The sequence below is a fragment of the Neoarius graeffei genome, chromosome 5, assembly GCF_027579695.1.
Source record: "Neoarius graeffei isolate fNeoGra1 chromosome 5, fNeoGra1.pri, whole genome shotgun sequence".
Lineage (NCBI taxonomy): Eukaryota > Metazoa > Chordata > Actinopteri > Siluriformes > Ariidae > Neoarius > Neoarius graeffei.
Genome location: NC_083573.1, coordinates 17,422,020 through 17,443,488, shown reverse-complemented (window position 1 = coordinate 17,443,488; position 21,469 = coordinate 17,422,020). Strand labels below are relative to the sequence as shown.

General features: G+C 44.9%; 1 protein-coding gene across 6 annotated transcripts in view; it reads left to right on the top strand.

The window, feature by feature from the left end:
* Nucleotides 1–2,529: 2,529 nt before the first annotated feature.
* zgc:136493 (uncharacterized protein LOC692276 homolog) overlaps nt 2,530–21,469 on the top strand; it is a 75,242-nt gene continuing 56,302 nt past the window's right edge. For 5 of the 6 annotated variants that reach the window (XM_060921339.1, XM_060921336.1, XM_060921334.1 and 2 more), the window contains exons 1-2: nt 2,530–2,571; nt 19,358–19,423. In XM_060921339.1, the coding sequence (XP_060777322.1) occupies nt 19,371–19,423 (53 nt within the window). In that variant the 5' untranslated portion in view covers nt 2,530–2,571; nt 19,358–19,370. Of the gene's footprint in view, nt 2,572–17,149; nt 17,173–17,469; nt 17,620–19,357; nt 19,424–21,469 lie in introns of those variants that run through there. The other variant, XM_060921335.1, reaches the window with a different exon arrangement.

The window sequence follows — 21,469 nt, the reverse complement described above, 5'->3', positions numbered from 1 at the left end:
GCCTGTCGTGGCGGCAATCCCCGAACCCGGTGGTGGACACCGGAAGTAAGGGATGCCGTCAAGCTGAAGAAGGAGTCCTATCGGGCCATGTTGACCTCCGGGACTCCTGAGGCAGCCGACGGGTATCGGCAGGCCAGGCGTGCTGCAGCTCGGGCAGTTGCGGAGGCAAAAACTTGGAACTGGGAGGAGTTCGGGGAGGCCATGGAGAAGGACTATCGGTCGGCCTCGAAGAAATTCTGGCAAACCGTCCGGCGCCTCAGGAGGGGGAAGCAGTACTCTGCCAACACTGTTTACAGTGCGGGTGGGGAGCTGTTGACCTCGACTGGGGACATTGTCGGGCGGTGGAAGGAATACTTTGAGGATCTCCTCAATCCCACCGTCATGTCTTCCACTGAGGAGACTGAGGCTGATGACTCAGAGGTGGACTCGTCCATTACCCAAGCCGAAGTCACTGAGGTGGTTTGCAAGCTCCTCGGTGGCAAGGCACCGGGGGTGGATGAGATCCGCCCTGAGTATCTCAAGTCTCTGGATGTTGTGGGGCTGTCTTGGTTGACACGCCTCTGCAACATCGCGTGGCGGTTGGGGACAGTGCCTCTGGAGTGGCAGACTGGGGTGGTGGTCCCTCTTTTTAAGAAAGGGGACCGGAGAGTGTGCTCCAATTATAGGGGAATCACACTTCTCAGCCTCCCAGGGAAAGTTTACTCCAGGGTACTGGAGAGGAGAATTCGACCAATAGTCGAACCTCGGATCCAGGAGGAACAATGCGGTTTTCGTCCTGGTCGTGGAACACTGGACCAGCTCTATACCCTTCATAGGGTGCTCGAGGGTTCATGGGAGTTTGCCCAACCAGTCCACATGTGCTTTGTGGATCTGGAGAAGGCATTCGACCGTGTCCCCCGTGGTATTCTGTGGGGGGTGCTTCGGGAGTATGGGGTTCGGGGCTCTTTGCTAAGGGCTGTCCGGTCCCTGTACGAACGGAGCAGGAGTCTGGTTCGCATTGCCGGCAGTAAGTCAGACCTGTTCCCAGTGCATGTTGGACTCCGGCAGGGCTGCCCTTTGTCACCGGTTCTGTTCATAATTTTTATGGACAGAATTTCTAGGCGCAGCCAGGGGCCGGAAGGAATCCTGTTTGGGAACCACAGGATTTCATCTCTGCTTTTTGCGGATGATGTTGTCCTGTTGGCTTCTTCAAACCAGGACCTTCAGCATGCACTGGGGCGGTTTGCAGTCGAGTGTGAAGCGGCTGGGATGAGAATCAGCACCTCCAAGTCCGAGGCCATGGTTCTCGACCGGAAAAGGGTGGCTTGCCCTCTCCAGGTTGGTGGAGAAGTCCTGCCTCAAGTGGAGGAGTTTAAGTATCTCGGGATCTTGTTCACGAGTGAGGGAAGGATGGAGCGTGAGATCGACAGGCGGATCGGTGCAGCCTCCGCAGTGATGCGGTCGCTTTACCGGTCCGTCGTGGTGAAGAAGGAGCTGAGCCAAAAGGCGAAGCTCTCAATTTACCGGTCGATCTACGTTCCGACTCTCACCTATGGTCATGAGCTTTGGGTAATGACAGAAAGAACAAGATCGCGGATACAAGCGGCTGAAATGAGTTTCCTTCGCAGGGTGGCTGGGCGCTCCCTTAGAGATAGGGTGAGAAGCACAGTCACTCGGGAGGAGCTCGGAGTAGAGCCGCTGCTCCTCCACATCGAGAGGAACCAGCTGAGGTGGCTCGGGCATCTTTTTTGGATGCCTCCTGGACGCCTCCCTGGGGAGGTGTTCCAGGCATGTCCCCCCGGGAGGAGGCCCCGGGGAAGACCCAGGACACGCTGGAGGGACTATGTCTCTCGGCTGGCCTGGGAACGCCTCGGTGTTCTTCCCGAGGAGCTGGCCGAGGTGTCTGGGGAAAGGGAAGTTTGGGCTTCCATGCTTAGACTGCTGCCTCCGCGACCCGGTCCCGGATAAGCGGAAGAAGACGAGACGAGACAATGTAATTAATACACACATGTTGGAATTTACTCTCCTACCCTACAAAACATATATTCTGACCTTTTAATTGCATTAATATTTTGTTTTGGGCCTGAGATATGGGCAGATCTCCATTTGGCGGCCATTTTGGACGCCATCTTGAATTTCTCAGAGAGCACAAGGGGGATTTCCGGGGACTTTTAGTATGTTATTCCTAAAGGTATTCTGAACATATTCTGAAATTTTCAGCTTGTTACTAATTTGTTCCGGGTATAACCCTATTACTCCTGGGCTATTTGTGGGCTGGATGGATCCAGTGCCAAACCATTGAACTGCAAACATGTTGGCATATGGTGTGGTACCCAAACTGTTGAACTGCAAACATTTTGGAAAGGTGTGGTACCTCTCCTACTAATGGTGGTTGGTTGTACTGGCAGGCTGGAAGTGTAGTAGAACGCAGCATTTTAATCTTGGTGGACGTTTACGTAGTTGCCCATGTTGTGCACTTTTTACACGGTCCCTTACTGACACTTTAACTACCACACGGCAGAGGCTGGCGTTTCAGAACCACTGTCTTCAGCGACGTTTGAAAGGAGGTGAGGAATGTCTGTCAACTCCAAAGTAAGAAATTACACCTTTTGTCTTTTTAGTGCCTTTATTTATTGAGAAATAGAAGAGAATCCCGAATGTGTAGCGGTCCTGTATATGTCCAGTGTCCAATACAAAACTAACTTTATTGTTTTTACCCATGTGTGTGTTGTATATGAAGTACACTACCGTTCAAAAGTTTGGGGTCACTTTGAAATTTCCTTATTTTTGAAAGAAAAGCACTGTTCTTTTCAATGAAGATCACTTTAAACCAGGGGTTTTCAAAGTGTGGGAGAGTCAGCCCCCCCTCAGAGAGCAAATAAACAACAGCGCCCCCCTTACAATTTTTGTTGTTGCTATACTTAAATGCTCCATTCGTATTTTAAAAAAATGGTTGTTTGTACACATTTTTTTTCTTTTACACATTTTAAACATCTGTGCTTTTTTTTAAACATCTTGTTTTACACATTTTAAACATTTGTGCTTTTTTTTTAAAAACCTATTTTTTACACATTTTAAACATCTGTGCTTTTTTAAAACATCCTGTTTTACACATTTTAAACATCTGTGCTTTTTTAAAACCTCTTTTTTACACATTTGAAACGTGCTTTTTTTTTTAAAACCTTTTTTACACATTTTAAACATCTGTGCTTTTTTAAAACCTCTTTTTTTTTTACACATTTTAAACATCTGTGCTTTTTTTTAAAACATCTTGTTTTACACATTTTAAACATTTGTGCTTTTTTAAAACCTCTTTTTTACACATTTTAAACGTCTGTGCTTTTTTAAAACCTCTTTTTACACATTTAAAAAAAAGCACAGACGTTTAAAATGTGTAAAAAGAGGTTTTAAAAAAGCACAGACGTTTAAAATGTGTAAAAAAGAGGTTTTAAAAAAGCACAAATGTTTAAAATGTGTAAAACAAGATGTTTTAAAAAAAAGCACAGATGTTTAAAATGTGTAAAAAAAAAAGAGGTTTTAAAAAAGCACAGATGTTTAAAATGTGTAAAAAAGGTTTTAAAAAAAAAGCACGTTTCAAATGTGTAAAAAAGAGGTTTTAAAAAAGCACAGATGTTTAAAATGTGTAAAACAGGATGTTTTAAAAAAGCACAAATGTTTAAAATGTGTAAAACAAGATGTTTTAAAAAAAAGCACAGACGTTTAAAAACATCTTGTTTTACACATTTTAAACATTTGTGCTTTTTTAAAACCTCTTTTTTACACATTTTAAACGTCTGTGCTTTTTTAAAACCTCTTTTTACACATTTTAAAAAAAGCACAGACGTTTAAAATGTGTAAAAAGAGGTTTTAAAAAAGCACAGACGTTTAAAATGTGTAAAAAAGAGGTTTTAAAAAAGCACAAATGTTTAAAATGTGTAAAACAAGATGTTTTAAAAAAAGCACAGATGTTTAAAATGTGTAAAAAAAAAGAGGTTTTAAAAAAAGCACAGATGTTTAAAATGTGTAAAAAAGGTTTTAAAAAAAAAAGCACGTTTCAAATGTGTAAAAAAGAGGTTTTAAAAAAGCACAGATGTTTAAAATGTGTAAAACAGGATGTTTTAAAAAAGCACAAATGTTTAAAATGTGTAAAACAAGATGTTTTAAAAAAAAGCACAGACGTTTAAAAACATCTTGTTTTACACATTTTAAACATTTGTGCTTTTTTAAAACCTCTTTTTACACATTTTAAACGTGCTTTTTTAAAACATCTTTTTTACACATTTTAAACATCTGTGCTTTTTTAAAACCTCTTTTTACACATTTTAAACGTGCTTTTTTAAAACATCTTTTTTACACATTTTAAACATCTGTGCTTTTTTAAAACCTCTTTTTTTTTTTACACATTTTAAACATCTGTGCTTTTTTAAAACCTCTTTTTACACATTTTAAACATCTGTGCTTTTTTTAAAACATCTTGTTTTACACTTTTTAAACATTTGTGCTTTTTTAAAACCTCTTTTTTACACATTTTAAACGTCTGTGCTTTTTTAAAACCTCTTTTTTACACATTTTAAACATCTGTGCTTTTTTAAAAACATCTTGTTTTACACATTTTAAACATTTGTGCTTTTTTAAAACCTCTTTTTTACACATTTTAAACGTCTGTGCTTTTTTAAAACCTCTTTTTTTTTTTTTTTTTACACATTTTAAACGTGCTTTTTTAAAACATCTTGTTTTTACACATTTTTAACATCTCATAGCATCGTTAGCTAGCACCTCTTGGCAGACAACACACTGTGGCAGTGGAGCATCTTCAGATCCAGTCCATGAAAATCCAAACTTTAAATAATCGTGGTCATACTTCCCCTTTTTTTTTTTTTTTTGCTTGGCCCAGACTCTATCTCCTCACTCACTGTAGCTTTAGGTACTAAAAATCAATCCATTTTGTCTCTGGCAAAGGCTAGCTGAAGTTCGCTAAATGTCCGCAATAGTAACTTATTCTGGTTTATTTTTCCTCATGTTGCACCCCCTAGGGGAGGCGTGCCCCACACTTTGAAAAGCCCTGCTTTAAACTAATCAGAAATACACTCTATAGACCCTTTTCACTCACGTGACCTTCGTAAATGCGACTGCCATTTTGGACATGAAGTAATAACGGTTTATGGCACAGACCCTTTCGGTTCTCGCTCATCTAGCTGCTACAATGATTGCTTAGACTGCAACAATAATACCTAACACACATTTAAGTATCCGTCGTAAAGACGTGAAACTTGTTGAGTGACGAGTGTGTTCATTGATAAGCTAACACAATCTAAAAGTAGACATACCATCACACTGCCCTGGCGCTGTGTACAGTTTACCTTCTATGGTTTGTGCACTCACTATTTGCCATTACTTTCTCCAACCCAGTGTTCGAACTATGCCGATATTTTCGGGGGGGTCCCTTTTTTTTCCCTTGGGGGTGCTTGCGCTTGTCTCAGAGCACGGATCTCCAAACACATGAGAAGCCTATCTTACGCACATATCACGCAGACTCCACACATGCATCGTGTCTGAAGTCATAACTCATCAGGGGAAATCGTGTCCGCATTGGCATGTTCAAAAAAACAACCTCGCGTCAACAATGATACCACACGCAAGAAAAAAAAAAAGTCAGGCTACTCAACACATCTGATCCACAGCAGCACCAAAGCATCACTGGAAATCATGTCAACAACCAATCTTCCATTTCAACACGCGTCAACAAACAAATGGCACCACAAACCTGAACGAATCGGTCAGGCTACCGATTCCAAACCCACAGCAGACGAATAATTAAATGCATCTTACCTTAAAGCAGAATCGACCACAAAGGAAGTCTGTTGGCACACTTCCTTTCTACTAGTTTGTGTCCCCAACGACAGCAGCAGTCGTTGTCATATCGGTTTATTTTATCTTTGATGTAAACACAACACTTCGGATATGCAAATGCTTCCCGTTACACACGATTGCTATGTCAATAAACATCATTTTGCCAATATTTTAGAGACCATCCATCTTCTCCGTCGGTCAGCATCTGTCGGGATCCGATAAAATGATAAATCTTGCCTTGTGTGTTGGTTACGACATCCAGGTGCACAACAATATAATGGCATAATGGAAGTCTTGCTGAAAGTAAAAACTTTCTTTGATGGCTATATTCCTTTCGATGCTTCGCCGTCGTTCCTCTTTGTTGGCTGTGGTAGACTACTGGTAGTTCATGTCCAAAATGGCGGCCGCGTTTGTCGTGACGTCACGTGGGAAGGGTCTATACATTGCTAATGTGGTAAATGACTATTCTAGCTAAATTCTACTAAATGTCTGGTGCAATATCTACATAGGTGTATAGAGGCCCATTTCCAGCAACTATCACTCCAGTGTTCTAATGGTACAATGTGTTTGCTCATTGCCTCAGAAGGCTAATGGATGATTAGAAAACCCTTGTACAATCATGTTAGCACAGCTGAAAACAGTTTAGCTCTTTAGAGAACCTATAAAACTGACCTTCCTTTGAGCAGATTGAGTTTCTGGAGCATCACATTTGTGGGGTCGATTAAATGCTCGAAATGGCCAGAAAAATGTCTTGACTATATTTTCTATTCATTTTACAATTTATGGTGGTAAATAAAAGTGTGACCTTTTCATGGAAAACACAAAATTGTCTGGGTGACCCCAAACTTTTGAACGGTAGTGTATATTGACTGAGCAGAAATATTAAGTCAACTTTCCACATCATAACCTCTGAAGCAGCACAATTTATTCCATTATTCTATTAGTTGAGCATGGCATTTGATTCACTTCACTACACTACATACTAGGGTGCATCAGTTACCCTCACTTTCATAAAATCTGATGCATTTTTGTTTGGGTGTTCCTTTTCACCAATAAAGACATCCTGTAAAATTTTTTGACCATATTCAAAAGTCTAATGGTGGCACCATGAGGTTCATTTTTTTTTTTTTTGCCAAAAAACACATTTTATGTTTTCGTGTAAGGTTTGAATCACAATGTTGGACTCCATTTATTGATTTCTTGTGACCCAGAGATCATGTTAAGAACCATTGCAAGGGATTGAGAAGCATTAATGTGATTTCATAATACATTTGTATTGTTTAAAAGTAGTTGAACAATGATTCAATGAACAGCTAAAACTGAAACTGTGCTTGATAATCGTCTCGTCTTCTTCCGCTTTATCCGGGACCGGGTCGTGGAGGCAGCAGTCTAAGCATGGAAGCCCAAACTTCCCTCTCCCCAGACACCTCGGTCAGCTCCGCGGGAAGAACACCGAGGCGTTCCCAGGCCAGCCGAGAGACATAGTCCCTCCAGCATGTCCTGGGTCTTCCCCGGGGCCTCCTCCCGGGGGGACATGCCTGGAACACCTCCCCAGGGAGGCGTCCAGGAGGCATCCGAAAAAGATGCCCGAGCCACCTCAGCTGGTTCCTCTCGATGTGGAGGAGCAGCAGCTCTACTCCGAGCTCCTCCCGAGTGACTGTGCTTCTCACCCTATCTCTGAGGGAGCGCCCAGCCACCCTGCTAAGGAAACTCATTTCGGCCGCTTGTATCCGCGATCTTGTTCTTTCAGTCATTACCCAAAGCTCATGACCATAGGTGAGAGTCGGAACATAGATCAACCGGTAAATTGAGAGCTTTGCCTTTTGGCTCAGCTCCTTCACCACGACGGACCGGTAAAGCGACCGCATCACTGCGGAGGCTGCACCGATCCGCCTGTCGATCTCGCGCTCCATCCTTCCCTCACTCGTGAACAAGATCCCGAGATACTTAAACTCTTCCACTTGAGGCAGGACTTCTCCACCAACCTGGAGAGGGCAAGCCACCCTTTTCCGGTCGAGAACCATGGCCTCTGACTTGGAGGTGCTGATTCTCATCCCAGCCACTTCACACTTGACTGCAGACTGCCCCAGTGCATGCTGGAGGTCCTGGTTTGAAGAAGCCAACAGGACAACATCATCCGCAAAAAGCAGAGATGAAATCCTGTGGTTCCCAAACAGGATTCCTTCCGGACCCTGGCTGCGCCTAGAAATTCTGTCCATAAAAATTATGAACAGAACTGGTGACAAAGGGCAGCCCTGCTGGAGTCCAACATGCACTGGGAACAGGTCTGACTTATTGCTGGCAATGCGAACCAGACTCCTGCTCTGTTCGTACAGGGACCGGACAGCCCTTAGCAAAGAGCCCCGAACCCCATACTCCCGAAGCACCCCCCACAGAATACCACGGGGGACACGGTCGAATGCCTTCTCCAGATCCACAAAGCACATGTGGACTGGTTGGGCAAACTCCCATGAACCCTCGAGCACCCTATGAAGGGTATAGAGCTGGTCCAGTGTTCCGCGACCAGGACGAAAACCGCATTGTTCCTCCTGGATCCGAGGTTCGACTATTGGTCGAATTCTCCTCTCCAGTACCCTAGAGTAAACTTTCCCCGGGAGGCTGAGAAGTGTGATTCCCCTATAATTGGAGCACACTCTCCGGTCCCCTTTCTTAAAAAGAGGAACCACCACCCCAGTCTGTCACTCCAGAGGCACTGTCCCCAACCGCCATGCGATGTTGCAGAGGCGTGTCAACCAAGACAGCCCCACAACATCCAGAGACTTGAAATACTCAGGATGGATCTCATCCACCCCCGGTGCCTTGCCACTGAGGAGCTTGCAAACCACCTCAGTGACTTCGGTTTGGGTAATGGACGAGTCCCACCTCTGAGGCATCAGCCTCAGTCTCCTCAATGGAAGACATGACGGTGGGATTGAGGAGATCCTCAAAGTATTCCTTCCACTGCCCGACAATGTCCCCAGTCGAGGTCAACAGCTCCCCACCCGCACTGTAAACAGTGTTGGCAGAGTACTGCTTCCCCCTCCTGAGGTGCCGGACGGTTTGCCAGAATTTCTTCGAGGCCGACCGATAGTCCTTCTCCATGGCCTCCCCGAACTCCTCCCAGTTTCGAGTTTTTGCCTCCGCAACTGCCCGAGCTGCAGCACGCCTGGCCTGCTGATACCCGTCAGCTGCCTCAGGGGTCCCGGAGGTCAACATGGCCCGATAGGACTCCTTCAGCTTGACGGCATCCCTTACTTCCGGTGTCCACCACCGGGTTCGGGGATTGCTGCCACGACAGGCACCGGAGACCTTTCGGCCACAGCTCCGAACAGCTGCGTCCACAATGGAGGTAGAGAACATGGTCCACTTAGACTCAATGTCCCCCGCCTCCCTCGGAAGCTGGGAAAAGCTCTCCCGGAGGTGGGAGTTAAAGACCTCCCCAACAGAGTGCTCGGCCAGATGTTCCCAGCAGACCCTCACCATACGTTTGGGCCTGCCAGGTCTGTCCAGCTTCCTCCTCTGCCAGTGGATCCAACTCACCACCAGGTGGTGATCAGTTGACAGCTCAGCCCCTCTCTTCACCCGAGTGTCCAAGACATAGGGCCGGAGATCAGATGAAACAACTACAAAGTCTATCATCGACCTCCGACCTAAGGTGTCCTGGTGCCACGTGCACTTATGGACACCCCTATGCTCGAACATGGTGTTCGTTATGGACAAACTGTGACTAGCACAGAAGTCCAATAACAAAACACCACTCGGGTTCAGATCGGGGAGGCCGTTCCTCCCAACCACGCCCCTCCAGGTGTCACTGTCGTTGCCCACGTGAGCATTGAAGTCCCCTAGTAACACAATGGAGTCCCCAGTCTGAGCACCCCTCAGTACCTCTTCCAGGGACTCCAAGAAGGCCGGATACTCTATACTGCTATTCGGCCCGTAGGCACAAACAACAGTAAGAGCCCTCTCCCCAATCCAAAGGCGCAGAGAGGCGACCCTCTCGTTCACTGGGGTAAACTCCAACACATGGCGGCTGAGCTGGGGAGCTATAAGCAAGCCCACACTAGCCTGCCGCCGCTCACCATGGGCGACTCCAGAGAAGTGGAGAGTCCAGCCCCTCTTGAGGAGCTGGGTTCCAGAGCCCAAGCTGTGCGTGGAGGTGAGCCCGACTATCTCTAGCCGGTACCTCTCAACCTCCCGCACAAGCTCAGGCTCTTTCCCCCCCAGCGACGTGACATTCCATGTCCCAACAGCTAGCCGCTTGATAATATATTTAAAATATGTACTAAAAATGTGTATCTAAGATTTTTGGTATACTCTATAGGGTGCTATAATGTTTCATGGAAAGTGATTGAAATTTTGTCATAAGTAATAAAATAGCAGCTTTTTCCATAACTTTGAGCTCCTAGTGCCACCATTAAACTTTTTGAATTTTGTCAAAATATTTCACCCAGTGTGTTTTCTTACCAAAAGGAACATAAAAATGCATCATGATCGGAGGAACTTTTCATTTTTAGGGGGCAACTGATGCACTCTACTACATACAAAGGGGAGTGAGAGGAGGCATGGTGGTGTAACTAGAAACTAGTTAGAAACTTTGATAGCTGAAGCCTTCAGAGTGGACTGCCATCAGACAGAATACTAAAAAAGACATACAACAGAATGTAAAAGTCATGTGTTACTATGGAAAAAAAAAAAGTGTGTGTTATTTACCAGCTTAAGGTCTGTCTGTATGGTGAAATGCCGAGGTCAGTATTCAAGGCTGAGGTCACGGTATTTCACCATATGGACCGACATTAAGCTGGTAAATAATATATTTATTTTTTTTTCTTTACCAAATTTTAACAGAAAACGAGAGCGCCCGAAAGGGAAAGCCGAGCCGCCATTTTGAATCCTCATTCACGGCTGTAATGCAAATTGCTTCCTCTTCAGTATTGAGGTATTTCACCTGACGTCACAGGGTCACGTGACGCCCCGGTGTCCGCCATTTTGGACGGCAAGCTAGCTAATGTCAACAACAGTAGCTGGTATGTTACTGTAGCAATGTTTACGTTCAGTCATTTGGATGACTGTTAAAACCTTTCAGTCTCAAGTTTTTCCCTTTACTGGATTTACTAGTTTACTCAGCCCGCCAGCCCCGGAGCGCTGGCCAGCCAGCCCGCCAGCCCCGGAGCGCTGGCCAGCCAGCCCGCCAGCCCCGGAGCGCTGGCCAGCCAGCCCGCCAGCCCCGGAGCGCTGGCCAGCCAGCCCGCCAGCCCCGGAGCGCTGGCCAGCCAGCCCGCCAGCCCCGGAGCGCCGGCCCGCCAGCCCCGGAGCGCCGGCCCGCCAGCGCCGGAGCGCCGGCCCGCCAGCCCCGGAGCGCCGGCCCGCCAGCCCCGGAGCGCCGGCCAGCCAGCCCCGGAGCGCCGGCCAGCCCCGGAGCGCGCGGCGCTGGCCCGCCAGCTGGCCAGCCCCAGCGCGCGCCGGCCAGCCCCGGAGCGCGCGCCAGCCAGCTAGCCCGCGCGCCAGCCAGCCAGCCGGCCAGCCCCGGAGCGCGCGCTAGCCAGCCGGCCAGCCCCGGAGCGCGCGTGCGCCAGCCGGCCAGCCCCGGAGCGCGCGCTAGCCAGCCCGCGCGCCAGCCCCGGAGCGCGCGCCAGCCAGCCAGCCCCGGAGCGCGCGCTAGCCAGCCAGCCAGCCAGCCAGCCCCGGAGCGCGCGCTAGCCAGCCAGCCAGCCAGCCAGCCCCGGAGCGCGCGCTAGCCAGCCAGCCAGCCAGCCAGCCCCGGAGCGCGCGCCAGCCAGCCAGCCAGCCAGCCCCGGAGCGCGCGCCAGCCAGCCAGCCTCGGAGCACGCGCCAGCCCGCCATCGCTAGCCAGCCAGCCCCGGAGCGCGCGCCAGCCAGCCAGCCAGCCCCGGACCGCGCGCTAGCCAGCCAGCCAGCCCCGGAGCACGCGCTAGCCAGCCAGTCAGCCCCGGAGCGCGCGCTAACCAGCCAGCCAGCCGGCCAGCCCCGGAGCGCCTGCCTGCCAGCCAGCCAGCCCCGGAGCGCTAGCCAGCCAGCCAGCCAGCCCCGGAGCGCTAGCTAGCTAGCGCCAGCCAGCCCGCCCCGGAGCGCGCTCTGTAAACTAGTAAATACAGTAAAGGAAAAACTTATAACGGGCCATGTCTCAACAGACTAAGAAGTTATTTCAATGACATTTAATAACGTTTTGTTTATCCTGAGGACCGAAAGTAAATGAAAATATGAATAAACCTTAGCTGTCAGTGAACAATCCTGGTGGAAGCAGGTAAACATCGTTCTCCAAGCCTGCTAACCTCCATTTTTGCAAATACCTCTCCCTCTGCTCGCCCTGTAAATGCTCTACATCGCTGGATAGTGAAGGTGTTTTCTGCATCTCGCTCCTTTTTCTTTTATGTTTTTCGTTTGTCGCCTTCCTCACATTCAAACTGATTCGAGCCGTGCCGTCCAAAATGGCAGTGTCACATGACTTGGTCACATGAGTGAAATACCTCAATACAAGTGCACTTCCATGGCAGGGGAAAAAAAATATCAGTTATGGTCACTGAACTGCTGGTTGTCCAAGTGCTGTTTGGGGAAACAGTGTGGGCTTTATAGATAATTGGAGTAGTTTTGAGGGCAAGGCTGGTCTGTTAAGGCGGAACGGTATCCATTCCACTTGAGAAGGTGCTGCTCTCATTTCTTGCAGAATAGCTCATAGTCTCAGAACAAGCCTAGTTACATTGTGACAATCCAGAGCAAAGGCCAGGGAGCAGAAAAACAGAATAAACTGAATGTCTGTAAGGTGCACAGAGTTGTCACTCAGGTTTCACTATATTGATTATATCCATTATAGTTCCCCGTGCTAAATAGTAATACTCAGAGTTTGTTCTAGTAATCTGTTTAACATAAAATTAGATTGTATTCAATGTACAGCCACTGCCAGCACTTTTAATCTAAAGGTAGGACGATTAAATGTTAGATCGCTTACATCTAAAGCTCTAATTGTTAATGAACTTATTACTGATCAGGAATTTAATGTATTAAACAAATGAGTATGTAGCATTAAATGAAGTTTGTCAGTGTGGGCAGTGGCTAGACTTTGCTTGGAGCTGGTCTAGAATGGAGCAGTGAGGCAACTCCTTCCCTCCACTAGCCTTGGGTGAGCACCTTGGGCAAGTGCTAGTACACCCGGAGCCTCCCCCGCCAGAGAAACGGTATCGTGGTTCTGTCGCCACACTTGGGCAGATGAGCCTCAAGTAGGCCAACGGCCAACACAACACCGGTTCCGGCAAGTAGCAATGAGTTGTTCCTGCGGCCATCCCAGCTATGCTGGGTTGTCGACAAACAGGACCTCTCGCCAAGGGATACTACCCTCGCGCCAGGTAGTATCGTCATCAATGGTGCAGCCTCAGTTTTATGGATAGTCAGTCTAGAATTGGGGCTATGGCTACCACATTCGGGGGAACCAATGCGCCACCTAGTGCGGCAGTGGCGAAAAATGGACGAAGACCGTATATGGCTACTGCTTCCAGTGCAACCGACAAGTGACAGTTTCAACCTTCTAGAAAGCAAGTTCTGACTCTTGGAGCTTGGAATGTCCGTACTACCAATGATGGCGATGGCTCTCTAAGACCAGAGCAAGCAACAGCATTCATTTGCCATGAGTTAGAGCAGGCTAACATTGATATCTGTGCTCTGAGTGAAGTTCGACGTCCCGGTACTGGTAATGTTGTAGAAAGGAGTCACACTATTTTCTGGAGTGGAGGAAGTGAGAGAACAGCTGGAGTCAGTTTTGCAATCTCCAGCAGACTTGCAGCTCACGGGGTTTGCCCAACACCAGTCAATGACAGGCTCATGCGAGCGCGTATTCCGTTGGCAAATGGTAACTATCTCATCCTGGTTAGCGTATATGCTCCTACCATGCAAAGAACATCTGAGAAAAAAGAGTTTTTCTACGAAAAGCTCTGTTGCTGCCTTGTTCCAGCTCAGAATGACCTTATTATTCTGGGTGATTTCAATGCTCGCGTGGGACGAGACTATAAATCCTGGCCTGATGTTATTGACAAACATGGTGTTGGAAAGATGAACTCCAACGGTCTCATGCTCCTTGAGTTTTGCACCCGACTTCAGCTAAGTATCATGGGCACAATGTTTCAATTAAGGGATAGCTTGAAGAATACATGGCAACATCTTCGTTCCAAGTACTGGCACCAACTCGACCATGTGCTAGCTAATCAAGCTGCCAAGCCTTTTATCAAAGTAACGAAAGTCAATCAAGCTGCAGATTGCTTCACTGACCACAAGCTGCTAGTGTCTAAATGCGGCTTCTCTGTGAAGTGGAAGAATAGTACAAGACCCCCGAAAAAGTTAGACACACGTCTAAATGATGATAAGAAGGCAAAGCTTGTTCAGTTTTTAGATGAGAAGATCTCTGCTTGTAACACTGACTTCGCAGAACTGAAAGACATTCTTCAACAAGCTGCAACCCATGTGTTTGAAAAGAAGAAAAGGATCCAGAATGACTGATCAAGATGATGAAATTCGAAATCAAGACAAAGGCCTAGACAGGCACTTGTTAAGAATGCATATCAGAGAACTCAAGAATGCATGGTTTCAAAAGAAAGCTGAAGAAGCTGAGCAGTACTCTCAAGCAAAGAACCCAAGAGAGTTCTATGCCACCTTGAATAGGGTGCATCAGTTGCCCCCTAAAAATGAAAAGTTCCTCTGATCATGATGCGTTTGTTTTTATGTTCCTTTTGGTAAGAAAACACACTGGGTGAAATATTTTTTTAAAGATTTTTTTGGGGCTTTTTTCACCTTTATTGGATAGGACAGTGTAGAGACAGGAAATGAGCGGGAGAGCGAGACTGGGAGGGATCGGGAAATGACCTCGGGCCGGAATCGAACCCGGGTCCCCAGATTTATGGTATGGCGCCTGAGCCATGACGCCCCCTGGATGAAATATTTTGACAAAATTCAAAAGTTTAATGGTGGCACCAGGAGCTCAAAGTTATGGAAAAAGCTGCTATTTTATGACTTTTTATGACAATTTTGATCACTTTTCATGAAACATTATGACACCTTATAGAGTATACCAAATATCTTAGATACACGTTTTTAGTACATATTCTAAATATATTATCAAGCACAGTTTGAGTTTTAGCTGTTCATTGAATCATTGTTCAACTACTTTTAAACAATACAAATGTATTATGAATCACATTAATGCTTCTCAATCCCTTGCAAAGGTTCTTAACATGATCTCTGGGTCACAAGAAATCAATAAATGGAGTCCAGTATTGTGATTCAAACCTTACGCGAAAACATTAAGTGTTTTTTGGCAAAAAAAAAAAGAACCTCATGGTGCCACCATTAGACTTTTGAATATGGTCAAAAAATTTTACAGGATGTCTTTATTGGTGAAAAGGAACACCCAAACAAAAATGCATCAGATTTTATGAAAGTGAGGGCAACTGATGCACCCTAACCTTGAATGCAGTCTATGGCCCTAGATCTAGAAGTTCACATCCTGTGCGCTCGAAAGATGGCATTCTCTTGTCTGATCCCGCAGAAGTCAAGGGCAGATGGGTGAAACACTTCGGTGATTTGCTAAACCTTCCCAGTGATGTTGACTTTACAGCTGTGGACGAACTAGATCAGTTACCAATTATGCAATCTATGGATCATCCTATTGCAGATCAGGAGCTGGACAAAGCCATCTCAAATACCAAACTAGGGAAGAGCCCTGGCTCGGATGGTGTCCTTCCAGAAGTTATTGTTTATGGTGGCTGCTGCCTGAGAGCTTTTCTTCTTACCCTCTTTAATATCATCTGGGCAACTGAAATGATTCCTCAAGAGTGGAAAGATGCAATCATCATCTTATTTAAGAAGGGTGACAGAAGCAAGTGTGGAAATTACAGATGGATATCTCTACTAAGTGTTGTGGGAAAAATATTTGCAGATATCATCTTGCAAAGACTACAATTGCTTGCTGAGGGTACCGAGCTGGTAGGGGCACTATTGATGGAATATTCACCCTTCGTCAGCTTATGGAAAAGACCAGAGAGCAATGCAAAAACTTGTATATAGTCTTTGTAGACTTCGTAAAAGCTTTTGACACCATCAATCGTGAACTTCTTTTTATGATCCTAAGTAAATTGGGCTGCCCGCCCAAGTTCATAAGAATAATAAAGATGTATTCTGATGTTCATGCCAGACTAATTGTAGATGGAGAACTAACCCAGGCATTCGAATACAACTGTGGTGTCAAGCAGGGATGCAAATTAGCACCAACTCTTTTTGGCATCTATGCAGCTATCCTGCTCTGGCTAGCCTTTAAGAAAATCGAACATACCTGCAGTATTCAGATAAGATTCCGGTTTGATGGTGATCTCTTTGATCTTCGCAGACTTAAAGTAAAAACAAAAGTCCTTACGGAATTTATCAGAGAAGCACAGTATGCCGATGATATTGCCATATTCAGTGATACCCCAGAAGGCCTGCAGTCACTACTTACATCCTATAATCAACTTGCTAAAAGAATGGGGATGCGCATTAACACGACAAAGACGGAGACCATGTGTATTGGTAATACTGCTGACTTTGTTAATGGCAAAAAGCTGGCCAATGTCACTTGCTTCAAGTACCTTGGTATTTACCTGTCAAGTGACTGTTCAATGAGAGCGGAGCTCACATCTCCCATCCAAGCGGTATCATGTGCCTATGGTCGGCTCCGGAAAAGAACCTTTGACTTACTAGATAGTGATGTCATGCTTCAGTAGTTGCATGTATACTTATTACGCTTTGTTCTTTTCCAGATGACTAATCCGTCATCCTTTTCTACTTGAATAAAATGAAGTAAAGAGGAAGAGAGTTGATCGTCTTTCTATGATGGATTAGTCATCTGTAGATAAGTGAAGAAAACAAGTAAATGTAAATAAAAATAAACTCATCAGGCCGGTGAAGCACTCTCTCTCTCTTTTACACTTTCTTTCACACTTTCTCCAACTTCCGGTCACAGCGCCGGAGAACTGATTTCAGTCATTTCCGCGGTCGGCTACTCACAAATTACACAGAAATATGTAAACTTCGTTCATCGACCATAAACCCTGCCGTGAGGACACCTGTGCAACTCCCACCTCAACCTGCACCAGAATTGAATGTGGAACCTGTATCAACTGAACCAGATGTTGCCCCTCCAGAGCAGACCCCGGAGACACAACCAGTTGTGGACGCTGCCCCGTCACTGCCGGAGACATCACCAGCCAAACAAAGTGTCAAGCTACCACTCTCCCTGAGGCATCTTCTACCTTACAACAAGCCTGGTGTCAAGGAAGCTGCACTCAGAGAGAAGCGTCATAAGGATTAGTATGATTATGTGTATATCCCAGGTTCTTCAGTGGGTCACAATAATACCCCCCCTGGAAGAGAGATGAGGTCTCTAGTGTGTGGTGGTCATTCATAAACTGTTGTGTGTTTAGACTTTGTGTTTGTTTTAATGACTGTTTGACAATAAGGAAATTGTCAGGACTAAAATTTGTTATTTAGTTTATGTGTCAAGTTTTCTACGTACCTTTTAAAACTTCTCCCTGGGGAAAGGAGATAGATAGTGATGTCATGCTTCAGTAGTTGCATGTATACTTATTACGCTTTGTTCTTTTCCAGATGACTAATCCGTCATCCTTTTCTACTTGAATAAAATGAAGTAAAGAGGAAGAGAGTTGATCGTCTTTCTACTCACGAGATCTCACTGTACCAACCAAGATCGCTGTTTACAACCAATGCCTAATGCCACTCTTATTGTACGGTTGCGAGGTATGGACTATCTATCAGCATGAAGTTAGGGAGCTTCGTTCTCTGCAACAACATCAAGTGGGATGATTTTATTAGCAATGAGGAAGTCCTCCGACGCGCAAATGTCGAAGACATCGAAATCAAGTTAGTTAGGAGTCGTCTCCGCTGGCTGGGACACCTCTGCCGCATGGATGATAAGAGTCCCAAGACAACTATTATTCTCTGAACTAGCAAGTGGATCGCGACCTGTCGGCTGTCCCAAACTAAGGTTTAAGGACCTTTTGAAAAAAGATCTGAAAAGTGGAAGCGTGTTGGTTACGGGGAATCACTCTGCACTCAATAGAGAGAAATGGAGAGCGGTTACAAAGACCATCTGCAAGTCGTACTGCGATAGAGTTGCAACGTACCACAAGCCAAGGGAAGCCTGCCGGAAGAGAGAAGAAATTAACTGTGAATTGCCCGTTTTGCGGGTCTTGGCGTGTATATGATCAGGAATTTAATGTATTAAACAAATGAGTATGTAGCATTAAATGAAGTTTGTCCTCCTGTTATATACACCAACCTCATCTAATTTGCAGAGGAGGAGGCATCGTAGTAATCAAAAACCTGGACATGAAGTCAATGCATTTGAAGTTCTTTGTATTAACGTACCATCTGCCACAAAAAAAAAGTACCCAGTCAATTCTGTGAATGATTATTTACAGAACCCTGAAGCCATATTTCAAATTTCTTTGAGTTTGCAGATTTTATCTTGAACCTGGTTGTTTCTTTAGACAAAGCTTTAGTTGTTGGAGGCTTTAATATTCACTTTGATAACCCAGAAGACCCCCTAAAAACAGTTTTCGTGTCCATTCTAGATTCAGTAGGGGTAAATTACACATTACCCACTTGTAATGGTAGTCAGACTGTCAATCTAATACTAACATTCGGATTGCATATAGAAAAAAAGTCACACTTCCACAGTCTGAAGCTACCTCAGATCATTATCTCATTTCATTTGAAATGTCTTAGCAATAATACTAACCCCATTTCCAGAAAAGTTTGGATATTTTCCAAAATGCAGTTGACACCACTGATCATACTATTCTCCTTGATTGACTAGAAAATGTCGTTGGAGTTAAGGGAAAAGCCCCTCCTGGATCAGGTCTTATTTAACTGATCATTATTATTTTGTTGATGTAAATGGTGACTTCTCTATGCATACTAGGGTAAAGTTTGGTGTTCCACAAGGTTCTATCTTAGGCTCACTGCTTTTTTTTTTTTTTTTATACTTTATGTGTGCTACCTCTTAGTAATATTATTCATAAACATAGTATTAGCTTCCACTGTTATCCGGATGACACACTGTTGTATGTTTCATCGAAGCTAGATGAAAGATACCAGTACCAGCTTAAATTGAGGAATGTGTAAAGGACTTTAGACACTGGATACTTTTTAACTTCCTTCTACTTGATGCCAATAAGACAATACTTGTACTTCTTGTACTTGCAGGTTGTACTTGCAGCTAGAAGTAGGTTTTCTGATTTACATATTAACTCTGGATAGCCTCCCTTTCATCATGCAGCAGAAAGACCTTGGTGTGATCATTGACTCCAGTCTTTCATTTGAAACTCATGTAGATATATTACTAGGCCTTCTTTTATCTCAGAAATGTTGCTAAGATAAGAAATAGGTCACTGCATGAAGTAGAAAAACTAATTCATGCTGCTGTTACCTCTAGGTTGAATTATTGTAATGACTTTCTGTCTGGTTGTCCCAGTAGGTGAATAAATATGCTCCAGTTAGTTCTGAATGCAGCAGCAAGAGTCTTTACTAGAACCAGAAGGTATGACCACATCACCTCTATCTTATCCATATCACATTGGCTCCCAATTCAATTTCACACTGATTTATATAATACTACTATTGACCTATAAAACACTGAATGGTCTTGCACCACAGTACCAGAGTGAAATTTTCATCATTTATGACCAAACTTAGATCAAAAGGTGCAGGCTATTTGTTGGTACCTAAAATAGTGTTGGGGTTCAACCCAGTCAGAGACCCCGATTCCTTCGTGGGCCCCCCTCGGATCCGAGGATGAATGAAACAGGTCGATAGAAACAGACAGGGGAACACCAGAGAGTTCACATGCCAGTTTATTCGCACAGTCACTTCGTCAAAATGGAAACATTCTTGGAAACATCTTATAGTATCTCTGTGTTTATGTTTTGTCTTCATGTGTGTGTGTAATGGGTGTGCGTCTACAGTGGTGCTTGAAAGTTTGTGAACCCTTTAGAATTTTCTATATTTCTGCATAAATAAGACCTAAAACATCATCAGATTTTCACACAAGTCCTAAAAGTAGATAAAGAGAACCCAGTTAAACAAATGAGACAAAAATATTATACTTAGTCATTTATTTATTGAGGAAAATGATCCAATATTACATATCTGTGCGTGGCAAAAGTATGTGAACCTTTGCTTTCAGTATCTGGTGTGACCCCCTTGTGCAGCAATAACTGCAACTAAACGTTTGCGGTAACTGTTGATCAGTCCTGCACACCGGCTTGGAGGAATTTTAGCCCGTTCCTCCGTACAGAACAGCTTCAACTCTGGGATGTTGGTGGGTTTCCTCACATGAACTGCTCGCTTCAGGTCCTTCCACAACATTTTGATTGGATTAAGGTCAGGACTTTGACTTGGCCATTCCAAAACATTAACTTTATTCTTCTTTAACCATTCTTTGGTAGAACGACTTGTGTGCTTAGGGTCGTTGTCTTGCTGCATGACCCACCTTCTCTTGAGATTCAGTTCATGGACAGATGTCCTGACATTTTCCTTTAGAATTTGCTGGTATAATTCAGAATTCATTGCTCCATCAATGATGGCAAGCCATCCTGGCCCAGATGCAGCAAAACAGGCCCAAACCATGATACTACCACCACCATGTTTCACAGATGGGATAAGGTTCTTATGCTGGAATGCAGTGTTTTCCTTTCTCCAAACTTAACGCTTCTCATTTAAACCAAAATGTTCTATTTTGGTCTTATCCATCCACAAAACATTTTTCCAGTAGCCTTCTGGCTTGTCCATATGATCTTTAGCAAACTGCAGACAAGTAGCAAGTTTTTTGGAGAGCAGTGGCTTTCTCCTTGCAACCCTGCCATGCACACCATTGTTGTTCAGTGTTCTCCTGATGGTGGACTCATGAACATTAACATTAGCCAATGTGATAGAGGCCTTCAGTTGCTTAGAAGTTACCCTGGGGTCCTTTGTGACCTCGCCGACTGTTACACGCCTTGCTCTTGGAGTGATCTTTGTTGGTCGACCACTCCTGGGGAGGGTAACAATGGTCTTGAATTTCCTCCATTTGTACACAATCTGTCTGACTGTGGATTGGTGGAGTCCAAACTCTTTAGAGATGGTTTTGTAACCTTTTCCAGCCTGATGAGCATCAACAACGCTTTTTCTGAGGTCCTCAGAAATCTCCTTTGTTCGTGCCATGATACACTTCCGCAAACATGTGTTATGAAGCTCAGACCTTGATAGATCCCTGTTCTTTAAATAAAACAGGGTGCCCACTCACACCTGATTGTCATCCCATTGATTGAAAACACCTGACTCTAATTTCACCTTCAAATTAACTGCTAATCCTAGAGGTTTACATACTTTTGCCACTCACAGATATGTAATATTGGATCATTTTCCTCAGTAAATAAATGACCAAGTATCATATTTTTGTCTCATTTGTTTAACTGGGTTCTCTTTATCTACTTTTAGGACTTGTGTGAAAATCTGATGATGTTTTAGGTCATATTTATGCAGAAATATAGAAAATTCTAAAGGGTTCACAAACTTTCAAGCACCACTGTATGTAGAAGTGGGTAAT